Source organism: Neophocaena asiaeorientalis, unplaced genomic scaffold (genome assembly GCF_003031525.2).
Source record: "Neophocaena asiaeorientalis asiaeorientalis breed wild unplaced genomic scaffold, Neophocaena_asiaeorientalis_V1.1 scaffold92, whole genome shotgun sequence".
Classification (NCBI taxonomy): domain Eukaryota; kingdom Metazoa; phylum Chordata; class Mammalia; order Artiodactyla; family Phocoenidae; genus Neophocaena; species Neophocaena asiaeorientalis.
In genome coordinates, this window is record NW_020174057.1 from 4,055,312 (window position 1) to 4,076,278 (window position 20,967).

The following is a 20,967-nucleotide window of genomic DNA, read 5'->3' on the forward strand; positions in this document are numbered from 1 at the left end:
CTAGCTCCAAGAAAAATTTCTCCTTTAGTTTTAGCTAGGTGGCAATTTTAAAGTTAATGAATGAGAATCACCTAATATTTTAAGAAACTATTCTTTCCTCTATTTTATTTAGAAATTGTGTGCCAGTTTGAGGACTTGAGAATGCTTTGTGCTCTATTCAGTACCCAAATATAAGAAGTCAGTTGTGGTGGTTCATAATTATGGGAAAAGTACAAGAATCACTTTGGGATTCTAAAAACTACAGTGGAATAGGTCTGAATGTGCCTTAAGTGTCTTAATTTTTAAGTTTTGTTTTATTTAAGTTCCTCAAGTGATTACAACACATATCTAAACAAGAGCCTCAGGTTTGCTGGTTTTTTTTTTTCTTTAAAGAGTGCAAAAACCCTGAAACCTGTGATGTTTGGTTACAGTTTTATGAGTCATAATTTATGTGATTAAAATTCAATTGGATCTTAGGTTCCTCTAAAGTATCATGCAAATTAATATATTATTTTTATATTGGTGAAAAATAAAACATTGTTTGGAAAGTAGGTGGTAGTAGTAATGGTGGTGATTGTAGGTGTGTTTATACATATGTACTTACTTTTTTTTCCTTTTCTGAAGTTACATAGCAAACTTCTGGAGACAGAGCGCCAACTAGGGGAAGCTCATGGTAGGCTGAAGGAACAGAGACAGCTTTCAAGTGAAAAGCTGATGGATAAAGAACAACAAGTGGCTGATCTACAGCTCAAACTTTCTCGTTTAGAAGAAGAGGTAAGCTCGCATTTCAAATGAGTTTACATTAGTACATTTTTTGATAGATTTGAGGCATCTTAAATATTGTTTTTAATCTTTTTATGGTCAAGAGCTTTAATTGGATTTTTTAAACTTTAAGTTGGGACTTTTATTTCTCCCCAGTTAAAATGTCCTATTTGTTAACTGCATTAAGTCATTTTGTTGTGATTGTATTCCCTAAAGTTCTCAACAAAAATGTGCAAAGAAGGCTACTCTTCAGCTTTAGGCAGGATAAATTCTTGGGGTGAACCTGTCAGGCTGCTCAAGAAGAGTCTTCCTATCCAGGAATGACCAATTCCTAATGGCTCTGAAAAATGAACAGTTGCTGAGGGCATTAATGACATGTAGTTGGTGCATATCAACTTTGAGTTTGCATTTAAGGATTTTTTCTCTTTTAAAAATTAAACATAAGATTGTATGCTATCCTAATTTAAGCTGTAGTTGGCAAAAATGGTAACTGCTATTTGGTTAAAGTAAAAGTTATCATTAAAGTACTTCTTTTATTAGAATTGAACAAACCCTGAGAGTTAAAATCTGTAGCTTCAGCAAAAGATTTTCTTCTAGACCCAAAATCTTAGTGTGGTAGATCATGCTGTTGTTTCCCAATAAGTGATAATTATGATTGTTGTGAAAAAAGTAAAACATATATTGATACTGTTACAAAAATAATTAAAAATTAATTAAAATATATAATTAATTCCTTGATCATATTAGTATATAAAAACAATAATAAACTAAATGCCAACCTGGAGAAAGAATTTTATACTTTTCAGTATGAGAATCAATTCTTAAGGAATAATTTCTTAATCATGAGATTATGATTCTATAAGTAATGAGATATTGCTTTTAAAGTTGATTTTTATCTGTTGTTTGAATTGAATTTTCTCTTCAGACTTGAGAATTGTGAGATCTGAAGTACTACCAAATATTTATATGCTAGCATTATGCCTTTAAGTTGTCAACTGACAGTCTTCATTTTTTTTTTAAGTTGAAGGAAAAAGTAATAAATTCCACAGAATTGCAGCATCAGTTAGATAAAACAAAGCAACAGCATCAAGAACAACAAGCTCTTCAGCAAAGCACTACAGCAAAACTTCGTGAAGCTCAGGTAAATAGTATTTGAATTTTTGGCCTTTTAAACAAAAATTAACCAAATCATTATCCTTTTGTTGTGGTGAAACTAGATAATGCAAAGTACTTGATTATGAAGAGTTTTGATAATTTTCAGTATCTGGATAATCAGAAAATCTTTTTCTTTTGATTGCTCTGTTGAAAATTTTTTCTAAAATATTAAAAAATATTTATTATAAATAGATTTGTTATTTATTAAATTTATTTAAATACAATATATTATTTATTTAAATTATTTATACATAATAAAGTATTTATTATTGTTTATTAAAAATACCTTATTTTAGAAACTAAAAATGCAAATAAAATTTCTCAGTTTAGGGCTTCCCTGGTGGTGCAGTGGCTGAGAGTCCGCCTGCCGATGCAGGGGACACGGGTTCGTGCCCCGGTCCGGGAGGATCCCACATGCCGCGGAGCGGCTGGGCCCGTGAGCCATGGCTGCTGGGCCTGCGCGTCCGGAGCTTGTGCTCCGCAACGGGAGAGGCCACAGCAGTGAGAGGCCCGCGTACCGCAAAAAAAAAAAAAAAAAAATTTCTCAGTTTAGTTTACCTCAGTAAAAAATAACATTTTGTATTTCCTACAATAGAACTTACTGTTTATTGGTCATGTCTTTCCCTGTTTCAGAGCTATCATATGAACATTGGAATTGTAGGTATAGAAAATGTGACTGAGTTAAATTTGTACAGATTCTATAGTATAGCTCAGAAGATTGAAATAAGTTAAATTTTTCTTTTGTTATGGTGAGCAGAAGACGGTACCCAGATGTTTGAAATGAATTTGAATTTGACATTCATTTATTTCTTCGGTCTTTCATTAATTCATTGAATATTATTGAGCACTGTGTGTCAGGCCCAGTGGTAAGCACTGAAATTAGAGAGCTGAGTAAGACACAGTGCCTGCCTTCTAGGAAATGGCAATCTAATGATAGACACACAGAAGCAATGTTGGAATTGAAAGGAGGCAATAAATAATATGCCTTTCTTTCCCTTCTGAGTTTGGATAGTGGCATGGGAGTCAGATGGTTAGAGATCCAAATATTGTCTTCATTTATTTGTTCTTTCATTCAGTCAACAAATATATATTAATGTCTACTCTTAGCCAAGGAAGTGATTTTGTAGATATGGCAGCAAAGAAAATAGACAAAGATGTCTGCTCTCATGGAGCTTAGTGAGGAAGACAAATACTAGCCAAGGTAAATAGGCAAAATATATAGTGTGTTAGATGGTGGAAGTGCTATGGAGATGAAAAAAGGGACGGGGAATAGAAAGTATCTGGGGATCTGGAGGTGGGACTGCAATGTTAGATATGGTTGCCAGGGAAGGCATCTTTGAGAAGATCTAAAGGAAGGGAAGGTGTACAAGAACATCAAGAAGCCAGTGAGTGGAGTGGTGTGAGTGATAAGAGAGTTAAAAGCCATAGGGATCACAGCCATAGAGATCACAGAGGATCAGAACATGTTGAGCTTCGTTAAGTAATTTTAAGGATTTTACTGTGAGATGAGAAATCATTGGAGGATTCTGAGCAATGGAGTAGTATGATCGGACTTATAATTTCGTAGGATTACTCTGGCTACTGTATTGAGAGTAGGCCATAGGGGCACATAAGTAGAAACAAAGAAATTCGCTAAGAGACTACTATAATAATTGACACAAGAAATGATATGGCTTGGATCAGAGTGGAAACAGTGCAGGTAGTGAAAAATGGTCAGATTCTAGATATACTTTAAAAGCTGACAGATTTACTGATAGATTGATGTGGGGCATCAGCAGAGAAGTCAAGGATGATTCCAAGGATTTTGGCTTGGGTAGTTGGAAGGATGGAGGTCAAACAAGATGAAGACTGGGAATCCTACTGGATTTGGCAACATGAAGTCACTGATGACATTGGTAAGAGCAATTTGTAAAGAGAAGGAGGGGCAAAAGCCTGATGGAGAGGGTCCAAAAGCAAATGGGAAGAGAGAAGTTTGATGCAATGAATATAGATAACTCTAGGAGTTTTATTATAAAGAGTAGCAAAAAAAATAGAGTAGTAAAGATGAGGTAGAGAATTTGGTATAGATTGCAGGCAAGAGGACTTTCTTATAATGTACCGCAGAATTAAATTTATTCATCCAATCACAGACAAAGCTGGAAATGACAGCCTTTTACCTTCTTATAGGCAGGTTGTCTCTTAGACTGAGGGGAGAGCAAGGGGCTGAGTTAAACATTCTTGATTCCTTATTCCAAGCTTTCCAGTTAGTTAAATTCTCAATCTCTGGGGAGGAATAAGAAAAGGATGGCAAAGAGGCCAGGCAAAGTCTCTCATTATGAAAAGTCCTAAAAACTAATTAAAGAGATGTGATGAGTATAATTCTAGGTGTATATATGTGTATAAAATTATTATGATAGCATAGAGAAGACAGTTATGTAACTCTGATAAAATTTGGAAAAGAGCAGTTACAGAAAATTTCCTTAGAAGGGGCAGTCTGTTGCAAAGTTTGTGTAGATGTTTCTGGGTTGCAAAGATGGTGATAGTGCGTAGTATACTCCAAGTAGAAGTTACAAGGAAAAGAATAGTGAAGCTGGTATGAACGAAACTGTTAGGTTTTGCTGGAGCTTAAAGTGTGATTTAGAGATGAGTTGGAGAAGAGCCCAGAGCATTAGACATGGGTAAGTTTATGGAAGGCCTTTCTATCTATGCTTGAAGATAGAAAGGTATTGAAGGTCTTTAGAAGTGCCATAGCCAGATTTGATTTTTAAATAGATTATTCTCATGGTTTTGTAAAACATGAATTTTGGAGAGAATATTCTGAAACAGGAGATCAGTTAAAAGACTAATATATGCAGTAGTTTAGGTGAAAAATAATGATGGTCCTTTTTTTTATCAATTTATTTTTGTTTATTATTTTTGGCTGTGTTGGGTCTTCGTTGCTGCGCGTGGGCTTCCTCCAGTTGCGGCGATTGGGGGCTACTCTTCTTCGTGGTGCACGGGCTTCTCATTGTGATGGCTCCTCTTGTTGCGGAGCACGGGCTCTAGAGTGCCCCGGCTTCAGTAGATGCGGCACGTGGACTCAGGAGTTGTGGCTTGTGGGCTCTAGAGCACAGGCTCAGTAGTTGTGGTGGGCAGGCTTAGTTGCTCTGCGGTGTGTGGGATCTTCCTGGACCAGGGATCGAACCCGTGTCCCCTGCATTGGCAGGCGGATTATTAACCACTGCGCCACCAGGGAAGCCTAATAATGATGCTCTTAGTTTAAGCAATTGCTAAAAAATATCATAGGGACAAATATGAATGCTACTTCGGAGGTAAAGTAAATACTAGTTTGGAGGTAAAATACTACTTAAGACAAATATGAATACTACTTTGGAGGTAAATTAATAGTTGTAGGGAATGACAGAGATAGGGAATGGCTTGCAGACTGATAACATTGGGTACATGGTAAATGGAAGTATCATCAGCTGTTAATGAACTTGAGAAAGATGGCCAGTGCAGTGAGTTCAGTTTCGGACAAGTCTTGAGGCACCTATGGGATGTATTAATTTAAAACCTGAAGGAGAGGACCATGCTATATATTAGCCGTGAGAGACAGTATTTATGGGGTAAATGGAATTATTACAATAAATGTGATCAACCAGGGAGAGAGTATAATGAGAAAAACAGGCAACTGGTGACACAAGACTTCTGGGAAACACTAACATTTAAGGGATGGATGAGTAGAGGAAGAACAGCTCAAAGAAAGAATGATCAGAGCAATTAAGGAGACCTTGCAGAGTGAAAGCCAAAGGACTAGGGAGAGTCAAAAGTTGGGAGTAAGCAGCAACTTCAAATGTGGGTGTGTGGAGAGGACGCCCAGTATGATAAATGAAAAATATTCATTAGGTTAAGTAGTTAAGAATTAGTGACCTTGTGAAGCATAATTTCAATAAAGTGATAGACATGAATATCTGATTTTTGATTGATGAGTAAATGAGAGATGAGGGAGTGGGGAAAGTAAATATGCGTTACTCTTGAAGTTAAAATATGAATTGCATAAAGACTGGGCAGAAGCTGGAGTGGGACTTGGTCTGGGAAGTGTTTTTGAGAACCAGAGATACCTGAATATGTTTATAATGTAGGACAAAGGGACTAGTAGAGAGGGAATAATTGAGGATATTGGAGAAGGGGAGGTGACTGAAGGAATAAGGTATTTATAAGCTATGATGTCACTGATACAATGGGTGGTGGTAAATTCAGACTTATCTTGTGAAGGATATCCTTTGAAGAAAGGAGGGGTGTGTGTGTGTGTATGTGTATTTAAATATATTTTACTTTATTATTTATTTTTATTGTATAGTTGATTTACAATATTGTGTTAGTTTCAGGTGTACAGCAAAGTGATTTAGTTATACATAAATACATACATATGCATATGTGTGTGTGTATATATATATATTCTTTTTCAGATTCTTTCCCTTTACCGTTATTACAAAATATTGAGTATAGTTCCCTGTGCTGTATAGTAAGTCCTTGTTGGTTATCTATTTTACATATAGTAGTGTGTAAATATTCTTGAATTATATATGTTTATAATTTTATAGGTAAGAGGAAGAAAAGTCATGGTAGGTCATTCCTGAAGATAATATAGCACCGCCCACCCCCCAGGTTAAGTTTGAATAGTAATAGCTGAATGTCTGGTGGACAGAGATTAAGAATTTGGAGATTAAGATTAAGCTTTTAAATGGTTATTTAGGGGAATATTTGAGGATGAGAACCCCACTCAAGTGACAGGAGTGAAAAGATGATTCTGAGTATATATTAGAGGTTGGAGTCTAGAAATTTGTGGTGGCACCAATCTATGGAGGTTTGTGATTTTGCTCTAATAGTGCTTAGAAATGTAGGTGTGGAGAAAGCAGATTGCACCGTTGATCTAGGATTGGGTTTTTGTTTGGAGTGACTGTATTGGAAACTTGGGGGGTAAAAGGAAATGGAGAGTGTAGATGAAAGAATAGTTAAGGTTAGTTCATATCCATATATGAGGTTCAGGAAGAAAAGCTAGGTGTATGCTAAATATGCTAGAATAAAATTGAGGTTAATGTCTCTTTGACATTGAAGAGCAGAAATGAGGTCATGAAACTGGAAGACGGTCAGGAAGTTGTGGTCACAGAGTAGGATAATTGACATTTTTTTTATCTAGAACAATTTGAGGTGATTACAAGATCCTGCATGTGAGTGATTGAATAGAATGAATAAAGGTCCAGGAATTAAGATGATATGAATGTTGAGGCTGTACTCTTAATTCTCTATGTATTTTGTATTTCCCAGGAAATTGGCAGAAATTGGGATTGAGAGAAAGACTAAATCAGGTCTCAAGTCTTCAGTGAATGAGGTAGGGATTTACAGATGATAGCAACACAGCATAGAGGGTAGAATAAATGAATACATAGTTCCCAAAGCAGCATAAACCTTTTACTTGAGGGAGAGAGTAATGGCAGTGAAGAAATCTAGAAAAAGTCAACCTCTCCTGCTTGCCCAACAGAACAGTCCTTACATATCAGAGAGGGCTGATGGGGAATCAGCATCTGTATAGAGAGCACCAAACTTCAGTTAGACTTGGAAATAGAGTGATAGTTCTAGAAAAAGCTTAGCCCTGGAACTGTGTTTCCAGAAGATTGGTAGAATGTACAGAGAGGGTTCTTAGTGGTAGGAACAGAGGATGAGAGCAGAGAGATTAGGTTGCTTTTCATCGTTTCGTGACTGAAACTTAAAGGGATGAGAAACATGTTTGAAAGTGACTGATCTTACTTTTTTTTTTTTTTGCGGTACGCGGGCCTCTCACTGTTGTGGCCTCTCGCGTTGCGGAGCACAGGCTCTGGACGCGCAGGCTCAGCGGCCATGGCTCATGGGCCTAGCCGCTCCGCGGCATGTGGGATCTTCCTGGACCAGGGCACGAACCCGTGTCCCCTGCATCGGCAGGCAGACTCTCAACCACTGTGCTACCAGGGAAGCCCCGATCTCACATATTTTAATATTGGCACACTTCGTTGAGGGTACCAGGGGGTTGCTGGCTTTGTCTCAGGAAGGTGGTGTGGGCTGCTATAAAGTTTGCATAAGGGCTTGTTAGGGCCTTGTTCTGGGTGGAGGCTCTCTGGCTCTCTTAGAATGATTGAGGCAGAGGCAAAGGCTGTGGGTCAGATAGCTCTCAACATTAATGAGTGTTGCTCTGGATGTGGGCTCTTGCATGTGCTCTGTGTAACATGATGGTCCTTGGTGAAGTAAAGAAGAGGGATCCCTTGATGTAGTGACAGAAGAGTCCTATTGGGGTATTGAAATGATCTTTCATGAGTGTATGTGCGTTAGAGTACAGTCACTTACTTTTCTGTTCATTCAGTAAATATCTTAGAACATACAGGTCTTGGATACCTTGATGAATAAAACAGATAAAAGTCTTCACCTTCTTGGAGTCTATTCTTGTGAGGGGGCAGAGGGAGGCACATAAACATGAAAAATAAGTAAATTATTTAGTGTTAGAAGATAAGTGCTGTGGAAAGAAAAAATATTCAGGAGAGGGAGTATTTGGAAAGGCTGCAATTTTAAATGTAATGATCAGGGTAGGTATGATTGAGAAGGTGGCATTTGAGCAAACATTGGAAGGAGAGGGAATGAGCCATGTGACTTTGTGAGGAAGTGTGCCAGGCAGAAGAGACAATTGGTGCGAAGGCTCTGAGGTGGGCATGTGCCTGGTGTGATTAGGAATAATGAGGAGTTCCACGTGTCTGAAATGGAGTAAACAAGAGTCGTTGTAGGTGGTGAGGTCAGAGTGTTAGAGTAAGAATGTGGTTAATTGAAGGGGTATTTTGGTTAAATTCTAGTTGATTATCAATAATATAGGTTTATATTGTTAAGTATATAGTTCTAATTATTTAATTAAATTTGTCATGTTAAAATGTAATGATTAGTAAAAAATATGGAAGACTAAGAGTTTGAGTCTTAAAATTTATTTATTATCATTTTGTTTGAGGAATAACTTTTTAAGTTCTCTATCATTAAGGTAGTAGTTTTCAATTCTTTACAGAATGATTTAGAACAAGTACTACGTCAAATTGGTGATAAGGACCAAAAGATCCAGAACCTTGAAGCCTTATTACAGAAGAGTAAAGAAAATATTTCTTTACTAGAAAAGGAAAGAGAAGACCTTTATGCAAAAATTCAGGCTGGTGAGGGAGAGACTGCTGTTCTTAACCAGTTACAAGAAAAAAACCATACATTACAAGAACAAGTAAGCTTGTCAAGTGTATTCTATTTCTAAAATTTACTTTTCAAGTGTTTTCTATTTCTAAAATTTACTTTTATCTCTCTAAATCTTACTAAGTGCTTTATCTAAATGATTCTTCTGTTATTTTTAGTACTTTAAAAATTATTATGTATTTCTGACAAATACTATCTTATTTACCTTAGAGGTGGGTTGCTATTGTAGTGAAAATAAGCTAACATGATTTGATGAAGGAGCTCTCAGTTCATGTCCCAGGATGTAATTTATTACCTGTGATGACCATGAGCAAATCATTTCCCCTTGTTAGCTCATTTGAAAAGTATAGTTAGCTCATATTGAAAAGTTATTAATAATATATACTTGCCTCATGGCATTTTGTGATGTTTTGAAAAAAGTAAATAACAAATATATTTATAAACTAAAACCACTAATCAAGTGTTAGTTGTTATTATGTATTGGTTAATAACCAGGCTTAGTGGTTACCTATATTTTGATATTGTATATGTGTTTGGAATAGCTAATAATAATTTTGGTAAGTTGCCTTATCGTTCTAACATCTATGTGTTAGTTTAAGTGAAACTTATAAAATTTAGCTTAATACATTTTCGAACTGTAAAGAATTTATAGTCACTTTTTGGAAGAATTGTCCAATAAGAGAATTCTAATTATCTAAATGAGAAAGTATTAAAATATAAGTAGGTCTTATCACTTTTCTAACTTGGGTATTAGAATATAACACAAATTTTTCCCTCAAATTTCAAAGTTAGCCTAGGTTACCAGTTTTTATGAAGAATTATTTAGACTAGCTTTTATAGTTGAAAGTTGCTCAGTGTTCAGAACTCAGTGTTCAGTATGAGTTTTGATACAGATAAGAAGGCACATGATACCTAAAAGAGACTAAAGTGATGGGGGTGTATTGATAAACATAAAGATTGCTTCCAGGATTATAGAGCTGATAATTTCCCTCATATCTTAAGCTTTTAAACTACCAGCTGCATTGATTTAGTACTCTAATTTTAATGTTGACCTGAAACAAAGATGGCTTCTTTTTTTAGGATTTTATCTTGAACACAGTGTCTGGATTTTAAAAAGGTATTGGTGGGCTTCCCTGGTGGCACAGTGGTTAAGAACCCACCTGCCAATGTAGGGAACACGGGTCCGGGAAGATCCCACATGCCATGGAGCAGCTAAGCCTGTGCGCCACAACTACTAAGCCTGTGCTCTAGACTCTGTGAGCTACCACTACTGAGCCGCGTGCCACAACTACTGAAGCCTGCACACCTAGAGCCCGTGCTCCACAACAAGAGAAGCCACTGCAATGAGAAGCCCACGCACCACAACAAAGACCTAATGGAACCAAAAATAAATAATAAATAAATTTAAAAATATCATATTAAAAAGATATTGGCATATCCCAACGATCTATACTGTTCTAGGGTGTGATGGCTTAGGAGTGAATGTGATTTGAACCTAATAAATTTTTTTTTTTTTGCGGTACACGGGCCTCTCACTGCCGTAGCCTCTCCCGTTGCGGAGCACAGGCTCCGGATGCGCAGGCTCATTGGCCATGGCTCACGGGCCCAGCCGCTCCACGGCATGTGGGATCTTCCCAGACTGGGGCACGAACCTGTGTCCCCTGCATCGGCAGGCGGACTCTCAACCACTGCGCCACCAGGGAAGCCCTGAACCTAATACATTTTAAAAGGGTGTCAAATTCAAAACCAGGCAGATCCATCTCCTGACCCTAAACGTGCTCCTAAAGTAAATTGCTTGAGGAAATTGGATCCCAAAGATTACAGGATGGAAATTTTGGTTGAAGTGTGTTCGTATTCCATTGGAGATAGAAGCCCAACTAAAAGAATTGTGGGCTGACTCACATGACAACTTGTTTTTGAAAGGGCTATTTTATCTTGAAGATTTTGAGTTTGGAGGAACTAAGGTGATAGGCAGTGGAAAGAATCAGAACACTTGAAATTCCTTAAAAATTTATTGACTTAAATAATTTTGCCAGGACTTCCCTGGTGGCGCAGTGGTTAAGAGTCCACTTGCCAATGCAGGAGACATGGGTTCAAGCCCCGGTCTGGGAAGATCCCACATGCCACAGAGCAACTAAGCCCGTGTGCCACACTACTGAGCCTGCACTCTAGAGCCTGTGAGCCACAACTACTGAGCACTTGTGCCACAGCTACTGAAGCCAGCACGCCTAGAGCCCGTGCTCCACAACAAGAGAAGCCACCATAATCAGAGGAGCCTGGGCACTGCAACGAAGAGTAGCTGCCACTCACTGCAACTAGAGAAAGCCCGTGGGCAGCAATGAAGACCCAACGGAGCCAAAAATAAATAAATAAAATAATTTTGCCTATGTTACACATAATTTAAAAAAACCCTTTACACTTAAAAAAATAAAATATACTTATGGATATAAAGAAAAACTATAATAATGGAAATAGAAGTGGAAACTAAAAATTAGAACTTCTAGAGATTAAAAAAAAATCTGAAATGAAAATTTCACTCGATGAATATAATAGATTAAGCAAATGGAAAACAGTATCAGTGACCATTAAGACAAGGTAATTGAAACTGTCCACAGTGAAGCACAGAGAGAAAAAAGGCTGGAAAAAAAATGAACAGTGCCTTAATGACCTGTGGGATAGTATCATGTAATCTAGCATACATATAATGAGTGTCAAAGAAGAGTGGAGAGGAGGAAATATTTATAGAAATAGTGGCTGAAAAAATAGTAAATTTAATAAAAAATATGAAACCACAGATTCAAGAAACTCAATGCATTCTAACCAGAGTACCTCAAAGAAACATCAGATGAATTGGATTTCACCTAAATGAAAAATGAATGCTCTTCAAAAGATACCATTACAAAAATAAAAGCCAAGACAGACTGGGAGAAAATATGTGTAGTACATATATCTGACAATTCAGAAACATCCAGGATATATAAGGAACTCTTATTACTCAATCAGATCGGTGATTGCCTGGGGCCAGAGATGAGCGGAGGGTGGGTACTGAGTGCACAGGAGCATGAGGAAACTTTTGGGGGTAATCGGAATGTTCTCTTGCTTGATTGTGGTGATGGTTAAATGAATGTATATATTTATCAGCTCTCCTCAAACTGTACAATTGAATTGGGTGAATTTTATTACATCTAAATTATAGTTCAGTAGAGTTGGTTTTAAAAATAATAAGAATCTCTGAATTTGATGTGATTCTTATGATTTTGAGAGATTATGTTTACTTATTTTTGGAAAGATATGAATGTTTCTCTAAAAAAAGTTGAGATAATCTATCATAGAGCACTTTAACATTCTCATGGTGCTTAAATTTGGGTTTCTTAGTTCTTGTTACATCATTTGTGACCTTCATAATTAGAGTCTTGCTTATATGGTAGGTAACTCAACTAACGGAGAAGCTGAAGAATCAGTCAGAAAGTCATAAACAAGCCCAGGAGAATTTGCATGACCAGGTGCAAGAGCAGAAGGCACATCTCAGAGCTGCACAAGACCGCGTCCTTTCCCTAGAATCCAGCATTAATGAATTAAGTAGTCAATTAAATGAAAGCAAGGAGAAGGTCTCCCAGCTTGATATACAGGTAATATCGAATTATGTAACTTAATATGAGTTTGCATGAATAAAACACCAATTTTAGGCCATCACATATTTTAAATCGTTTCTCTCTCCCTCCCCACCCCTGCCTTACTTATTAATGGAGAAAAAATTGGGAATAGAAATTAAATAAAGTTTGTATTTAGACAGTTGTTGAGCTTTCCTGTTTGCCTTTCTCCCTTTCCCTCCGTATCTTTCTTTCTCTCCCAACAAATTACTCTTCCAGAAACTACCAGATCTTTTCACTTTTTTTTCCATGAAGCCCTTATTGTTTCCTAAGTTCAAAGTTGTTTGATACTATTATACCATTAGATTTCTGTTACATATATTTGAATTATTTTGAATTTGATTTTTTAAAAGGTTTGGTTAAAAAAAACCTTTAGGTAATTCCCTGGTGGTCCAGTGGTTAGGACATGGCGCTTTCACTGCTGAGGGCCCAGGTTCAATCCCTGGCTGGGGAACTAAGATCCCACAAGGCTCGAGCACGGCCAAAAAAAAAACGAAACAAAAAACCCAACTTTGTATGGTACCATTATGTTTTGTTTTGTTTTTTTTGCGGTACGCGGGCCTCTCACTGTTGTGGCCTCTCCCGTTGCGGAGCACAGGCTCCGGACGTGCAGGCTCAGCAGCCATGGCTCACAGGCCCAGCCGCTCCGCGGCATGTGGGATCTTCCCGGACCGGGGCACGAACCCGTTTCCCCTGTATCGGCAGGCAGACTCAACCACTGTGCCACCAGGGAAGCGCCCATTATGTATTTTAATGTGTTTTCTTTCCGAGGTCAGTATGGAAGCCTTGCTCAGTGAGTCAGTCATGGTGTGGAAATTAAGACATATTTCTTTCTTCATTCTCATCATTGGTTTTTTATTCTGTACTGTAGTAGAGAAAGTTATAGAAACATTTCTAGCCTTAATTTTCTTTATTTGAGGAGAATAATTCCATCGAAAATCAGAAATGATATAATAAAACAAGTATACTATTAGAATTTGGAAAAAGAGGATACACATTTCTTTCTTTTAAAAATATATTTATTAGATGAATTAAAGATAATTCAATATGTGGATGTCCAATTTTAGAGAGGGGGAAGTGTTTTGCTGTTATAGGGACATCTTTTTATCATTTATTCAAGCATTATTTGGAGTATTCTCTCCTACCCATTCCTGTTTGGGGGATTATCACATACTTATTTTTTAATGTCTAAATCTTTATGTTTTCTGCCAAAAGATTTAATTTTTAAAAATTATTTAGTGACAAAAGTAATGTACAGTCAAGCAAGGGGAAATCAAGAAGTAAATACAAATTAAATGACTTGTAAATTTTGTTACAGATTAAAGCCAAAACTGAATTATTGCTCTCAGCAGAAGCAGCAAAAACTGCTCAAAGAGCAGATCTTCAAAATCATTTGGACACAGCGCAAAACGCATTACAAGATAAACAGCAGGTAGGAGAACCTGATGCAATTTCTTACCATAACCTAATGTTTTGGTAGATAAATTAACTGGAAACATGTAAAAATGATACTCAGTTTTATATAATATTGTGATTGACCTGCTTATTTTCCTTAATTTCTCCCTGAGTTCAGAACCAGTTGAGTGGTAGATGCAAGAGTCAGGCAGATGGAGATAAAAGTATCATCTTTGGGAATTCCCTGGCAGTCCAGTGGTTAGAACTTGGTACTTTTACCGTGGTGGCCCAGGTTTAATCCCTGGTTGGGGAACTACAAATTCCACAAGACAAGAGTCGTGGCAAAAAAACAAAAACAAAAAACATCTTTTTTTTTTTTTTTTTGCAGTACGCGGCCTCTCACTGTTGTGGCCTCTCCCGTTGCGGAGCACAGTCTCCAGATGTGCAGGCTCAGCGGCCATGGCTCACGGGCCCAGCCGCTTCATGGCATGTGGGATCTTCCCTGACTGGGGCACAAACCTGTGTCCCCTGCATCAGCAGGCGGACTCTCAACCACTGCGCCACCAGGGAAGCCCCATTTTTGCTTTTGATAAAGCTCGACTTGTGCAGCTGTGGTTGAGCTTCTTAATATTGTATTTCTCCCATAATATAAACCTTGGTGTGGAGCTGAAATGTTTACTCCTAATTGTTGAATTGTTGCTTCATCCCATCAAGTGCCAATGACTGGGAAAGAGACAGATTTCCACACCTGTTTTAAGTAGGTAATCAGGCTATGACCCAGATATACTTCCCACTTGGAAGCAGGAAAAGAGCACCATGTATTCCATCTCAATAGTAAGAGTTACTCTCTTTTCTTGGGGGTAGGAGTAAGTAGGGCTGGAAAGCATACACGAGTTACTCTTCTCAACACTTCTGGTAGAATAAAAGCTTCCTCCTTTAGGGCCAAGCTCAAAATGCTGGTAGATTTTTCTTACCTTTGACCAGGTAGGAATTTTTAAAGTTTACTTTTTGCTTGAGAAGTAATACTGGTTGTTGGTCCAAACAGTTTTTAAACAATATAGTAGTGTACCAAGTTAACAAAACAAAATGATTTTCTATATTTACCCTTAACCCCAATCCATCTTTTCTCCTTATATGGAAATTTTGCTTTTAAATTTGGTATGTATCCTTCCAGACATATATAAACATTGAACAAAAATATATGTGTGTGTGTATATACACACAGATCTTTTTGTTTTATACATATACTATCATTATATATGTTCTGCAACTTGCTTTTTACTTTATATTGTTATTTACATTATTGCTAAGCACATCTGGAAAGTATTTTCTAAGTATTAGGTCAGTGCCAGGAACTATAGTAGAAAAAGTATTTATAAGAATAACCACATAAAAGTTTAAAATTTACCTGCCAAAAATATTACAAAATTCTAAAGCAAGTAGCAAAAGAATAAAACATTTTCTGAAGTATGTCTGATGAAGGGTTAATATTTTTGATGTTTAAAACACTTTTACATAAGAAATAAGTGACTAAAAAAAAAGTAAATGATCAAAACTATATTAGCAAATCCTCAAGTTCATTAAGAACCAATTACAAATTAAGACAATAATGGAATATGCCCTTATTAAGGTAGAATGTTTGTGTGTAAGTGTTTAACACTGGAAGGATTGGACATGGTGTAGAACAAAAAACCACTTCCATACCTTGCTTGCGATAGTATACATTAGTTCAACCTTTTGATGGTGGTAGGGGAAGCTGGTTGGCAATATATTTATTTTAAGACCTTTAGGATTTTTCATATTCATTAGCTCACTTTTAGTCCTTTACCCTAAGGGAATAATCGTAGTTTTAAGCATGCTGTTAGCATATCTGCAGAAAGGTTTGTAGCAATCTAAGAATATAAAATAGGACATTTGGCTAAAAAATGGTCTGTATTGATAAAATAGAAATTTACACAGTCATGTATAATGATATTTTAGAAAATAATGTCACAGTTTCATGATGCATTGTTATGTAAAAACAAAGGAGGTTAGGGCTTCCCTGGTGGTGCAGTGGTTGAGAGTCCGCCTGCTGACGCAGGGGACATGGGTTCGTGCCCCGGTCCGGGAAGATCCCACATGCCGTGGAGTGGCTGGGCCCGTGAGCCATGGCCACTGAGCCTGCGCGTCCGGAGCCTGTGCTCCGCAACGGGAGAGGCCACAGCAGTGAGAGGCCCACGTACCGCAAAAAAACCCACAAAACAACAACAAAAAAAACCAAAGGAGGGTACAGTAAAACAGTATGTAAAGCGACCTCCTTTATTTTAAAAGTACAAATCAAAAAATAGAAACTAACATACAGAAAAGACTAGAAGGAAAGTTATCAAAACAATAGTAATTATCTGTGGGTAGTGGATTTACTAGTAATTTTTATTTTGTTTTTTCCTGTGCAACTAGATATTCCAAATGAATTATTCAAGTTTTATAATGTAATGCCTGTAATTAAAAAATTATATTAAAAAATTGTGCTTTGAACATTGAAAACATTTAATTATAGTATAAAAGTGTTATTTTATTATTAGCCTGTTTAATATTCTGTTGTATCTTTTGGCTCCTAAAATAACTCTTCCTAGAAAAAGTTATTGAGCTCTTATGTATGTAAACGTAATATCTCAGACTATGTACAACTTCAGTTCAGGTCCTTTACATTGGTGGGTAAATATAACCTGTGATATATTATTAGACTTATCTATGGTCTTACTCAAAATAGCTTCTTAAATAAAGTTAGAGTTTTCTGCTTTACTTTGAAAAAACATTTGGGCATTACAGCAAAGTAAGCCTTACCAAAGTTATCTTTAATTGTACTTTTTATAGGAGTTAAATAAGATCACTACTCAGTTGGATCAGGTCACTACAAAGTTGCAGGATAAGCAAGAACATTGCAGTCAGCTGGAAAGTCATCTTAAAGAATATAAAGAGAAATATCTCTCTTTAGAACAGAAAACTGAAGAACTGGAATGTCAAATTAAGGTTTGTATAAAGGAAACTGTACCCATATTTTCTACTGCTGTAGCAATGGAAATTGATGACCTAGAAGGAATCAAAGATTTTAAATTTGCAAACAAATGTGAAGTTGTGATATACCAATTAAAAAAATTACTTGTAGTTTTTTCATGTCTTAACTTTGAATTCCACCTTTACTTTTAATTTATTCACTGATGGATGGCTTTTACAAATAGCAGTTTACATATATATGGGTTGCATTGTAATGTGTAAGTGTTGTAAAGAGACAACCAACCAAGGATCTACTCTATAATTACAAGGAACTTAGTTTTTTATTGTTGTGAAGTCTCTTCTGCCCTATCATTCCTGTCTCCTTCCCTCCTTATTCCAATGTAATATTCAGGTATGGTATATTTCTTCCTTTTTTTACATTTTACATTTATACCCTTTGGATTTTGTTTCTAATTTAATATTATTAAAACTATTATAATGTACATTATGGTAAATTGCTTCTTTCTTTAACACAACTTCAAGTGAAAGTATTGATTTATACTAAAGAGATTAAATGACTGACTACACATATTAGAGGATTTGACCTGAGTCCTTTGTCCTTTAAATTAGAACTTCTATAAGTTAAAGAAAAATTTCTCAAGTTACTATATATGTAACTTATACCTTCACAGTCAGATGAAGCACTTCTGTACAATTATAGAATCATGGGCTATGTATATTTCTATATGTGCATCTATAGCAATATAACATGGAAGAAGAAAATTACATTTACAATTCTATTTATGGGTTCCCTTTTCTTTATGGTCAATGATAATGGTATGATCAATTACATGATGTAATGGTTGAAAAGAACAGAAAAACTTTTTTTTTGGTCTTTTTTTTTAAGATGAAAGGCATCTAATGAGAATTCTATTTGAGTATCTTTTAAAAATAGTTATTTAGGGACTTCTCTGGTGGTACAGTGGTTAAGACTCCATGCTTCCACTGCAGGGCAGGTACAGGTTTGATCCCTGGTCAAGGAACTAAGATCCCGCATGCTGCGTGGCGTGCCCCCACCCCCCCCCAAAAAAAAAAGATATTTAGAACCACTAGTGTCTATTGTGATCTATGACAATGTCGGATATTTAACATTTTGTAATTATTATTTTAGGAAGTATTCCACCTGTTTTATATATATATGTGTGTGTTTGTGTATATATGTAGTTAATAGAATTAACATAGTTACATTGAATATCCAGTGTAAGTGTTGAGTAAGAGCCACAGGTACCTAAATTGGCTTATAAAATAGTATGCAAAATTTTTACAACTATACAAGAAAAGCATTGCTTATAGATGTTCAAACTATATATTTAACAGTTTGATTTTGTAAATTCGTAAAAATACATACAGTTATATGTATATGTATGAGATAGAAGCCATAGTGTGAAGAATAATAATCTCTAGACCAAGAGATTAAAGAAGCAAAATCAGAAGTTTAATTGGCTTTATATTTAGGGTCAATAGGTGTTAATGAGAAGGATGACATGACAACTCCATTTTAGTTTTGAATATTTATAATTATATAACAGTGTTGTAATCTGAATATAAAGGATTATATATTTTATTTATTTATCTTAAAATAAAGTTACTTATTTTTGGCTGCATTGGGTCTTCGTCGCTGCGTGCGGGCTCTCTCTAGTTGTGGCGAGCGGGGGCTACTCTTTGTTGTGGTGTGCGTGCTTCTCATTGTGGTGGCTTCTCTTATTGCAGAGCATGGGCTCTAGGTGTGCAGGCTCAGTAGTTGTGGCTCGTGGGCTGTAGAGCACAGGCTTAGTAGTCGTAGCGCACGGACTAAGTTGCTCCGTGGCATGTGGGATCTTCCTGGACCACGGCTTGAACCCGTGTCCCCTGCATTGGCAGGCAGATTCTTAACTGCTGCTCTACCAGGGAAGTCCCAGGATTATTTTAAGTGGGCCCATGTGTGAACTTGTTACTTAGTTTTTTCATACTTGAGTTAATAACTTTTTTTTTGAGTTAATAACTTTTACTCAAATAATAAATATAATTAAATTTTCTTATTCAGAGTTCATTTTATTTATTTATTTAATTTTTTAATTAATTAATTTTTTTTCGTGGTACGCAGGCCTCTCACTGTTGTGGCCTCTCCCGTTGTGGAGCATAGGCTCCGGACGCACAGGCTCAGCGGCCATGGCTCACGGGCCCAGCCGCTCCGCTGCACGTGGGATCTTCCCGGACCAGGGCACAAACCCGTGTCCCCTGCATTGGCAGGCGGACTCTCAACCACTGCGCCACCAGGAAAGCCCCAGAGTTCATTTTAAAAAGTGAAAACTTAGTGACTGCCTGTCATATATAAAGCCAGCTGCTAGGTCTTCTGAAAGATTCCAAGATAAATGGCTTCTTTATTCAGTGATGGCTTCAGAATGTGTTTTTTATTATAACATAAATATTTTTGGTTATTTTTGTGTGTTATGTCAACACCAATTTGAGTGTAAATAAATGTTATAATGTTTAATAGATAGATAATCGTTGACATTAAAATGGTTTTATATTATATTTCTGCCATAGAAACTAGAAGCTGATACTCTTGAAGTTAAATCAAACAAGGAGCAAGCTTTGCAGGATCTACAAGAGCAAAGACAGCTGAACACAGATTTAGAGTTTAGAGCCACAGAATTGAGTAAACAACTTGAAAAGGAGAAAGAAACGTAAGCTAAACTACTTAAGGGAGAGGATTATAAACTAAGTTTCATAAGATTTCTATTTTGCTATCACAGTGCTTAAAGATTTATTTGATTCTATAAACTACTGATATTAATGTGAACGAAAAATAAAGCCATCACAGTATGGTTAAATAGGAGGGCTTGTGACCAGTCACATTTCAGTAGACTATCTTTAAAGGCCAAATACACCACTCTGACAGTTGGCCGACTGGATCTGTGTCAGGATGATGAGAGTTTTTGACTCTCAGTAGTAAAGCTGGAAGCTGAGAGCCTGGGAAAGGTATTCAGTACCTTTCAGGGAAATGAAATAAAACCCATCAAAGTTGATGATAGTTAAATTGTTTTATGCCTTCATGGTTTCATCCTTGTTTTGGGAGTGATGACAAAATGTTTTTGTTCTCACAGCTAGTAAATTGGGTCCTGATATTGTGAACTTGAGGATATACAGATGCATTTTGTGCCTCAAGTGCCATTTCTTCTCTTAACATCGTCGTTTCCAGTGCCTAGGTGTTTGGGGAGTACATGTGATCCTTTGTATCACCCATTGAGTGATTTGTCACCTCTGGAACCCAGTCATGTGTCTGTGAAGATGACCTTTGAGTTGGTTCTTGTTCTCTTTCCCAAGGCCCCCTATGGGCCCAGTTTTTCTTTCCATTTCTTCTAAGGTTTTTAAAATTTTTGCCTTTATACTTTATGCAAACATTTCTTATGTGGGGTCCTGCATTTCTAGAGTATTACCTAAGAAAGAAGGGCTGGGTAAACACATCTGAGGTTTGACTAAACCTCACCCCTGGTCATAGGACTCAGCCCAAATAACAGGGTACAGAGCTCCGCTTTCTCAAGGGCCACCTTCACTCTGCATGCAATTCTTTCCCTCCAAATCCATCTTATAATGTATTTTCATTACTCTGCGGCTTAATGTATTTTCAAATATCCTTTGTGATTTCTTTGATTTATGGGTTACTTAGGAGTATATTGTTTACTTTTAAAATATTTAGGACTCTTCTAGATATCTTACTGTTATTCGTTTCTAATTTAATTCCATTTTGGTAGGAGAACATACTCAGTAAAATTCAGACATTTCAATTTTTCATTTAGAGCAC

The 20,967-nt window shown here is 36.7% G+C and overlaps 1 protein-coding gene across 1 annotated transcript in view; it reads left to right on the forward strand.

Annotated features, from left to right (window-relative positions):
* EEA1 (early endosome antigen 1) overlaps positions 1–20,967 on the forward strand; it is a 97,025-nt gene that overhangs the window by 48,211 nt on the left and 27,847 nt on the right. Inside the window, exons 12-18 of the mRNA XM_024754377.1 lie at positions 604–753; positions 1,763–1,882; positions 8,933–9,136; positions 12,534–12,734; positions 14,074–14,187; positions 17,004–17,159; positions 19,710–19,849. Coding sequence (XP_024610145.1) covers positions 604–753; positions 1,763–1,882; positions 8,933–9,136; positions 12,534–12,734; positions 14,074–14,187; positions 17,004–17,159; positions 19,710–19,849 — 1,085 coding nt within the window. The remainder of the gene's footprint in view (positions 1–603; positions 754–1,762; positions 1,883–8,932; positions 9,137–12,533; positions 12,735–14,073; positions 14,188–17,003; positions 17,160–19,709; positions 19,850–20,967) is intronic.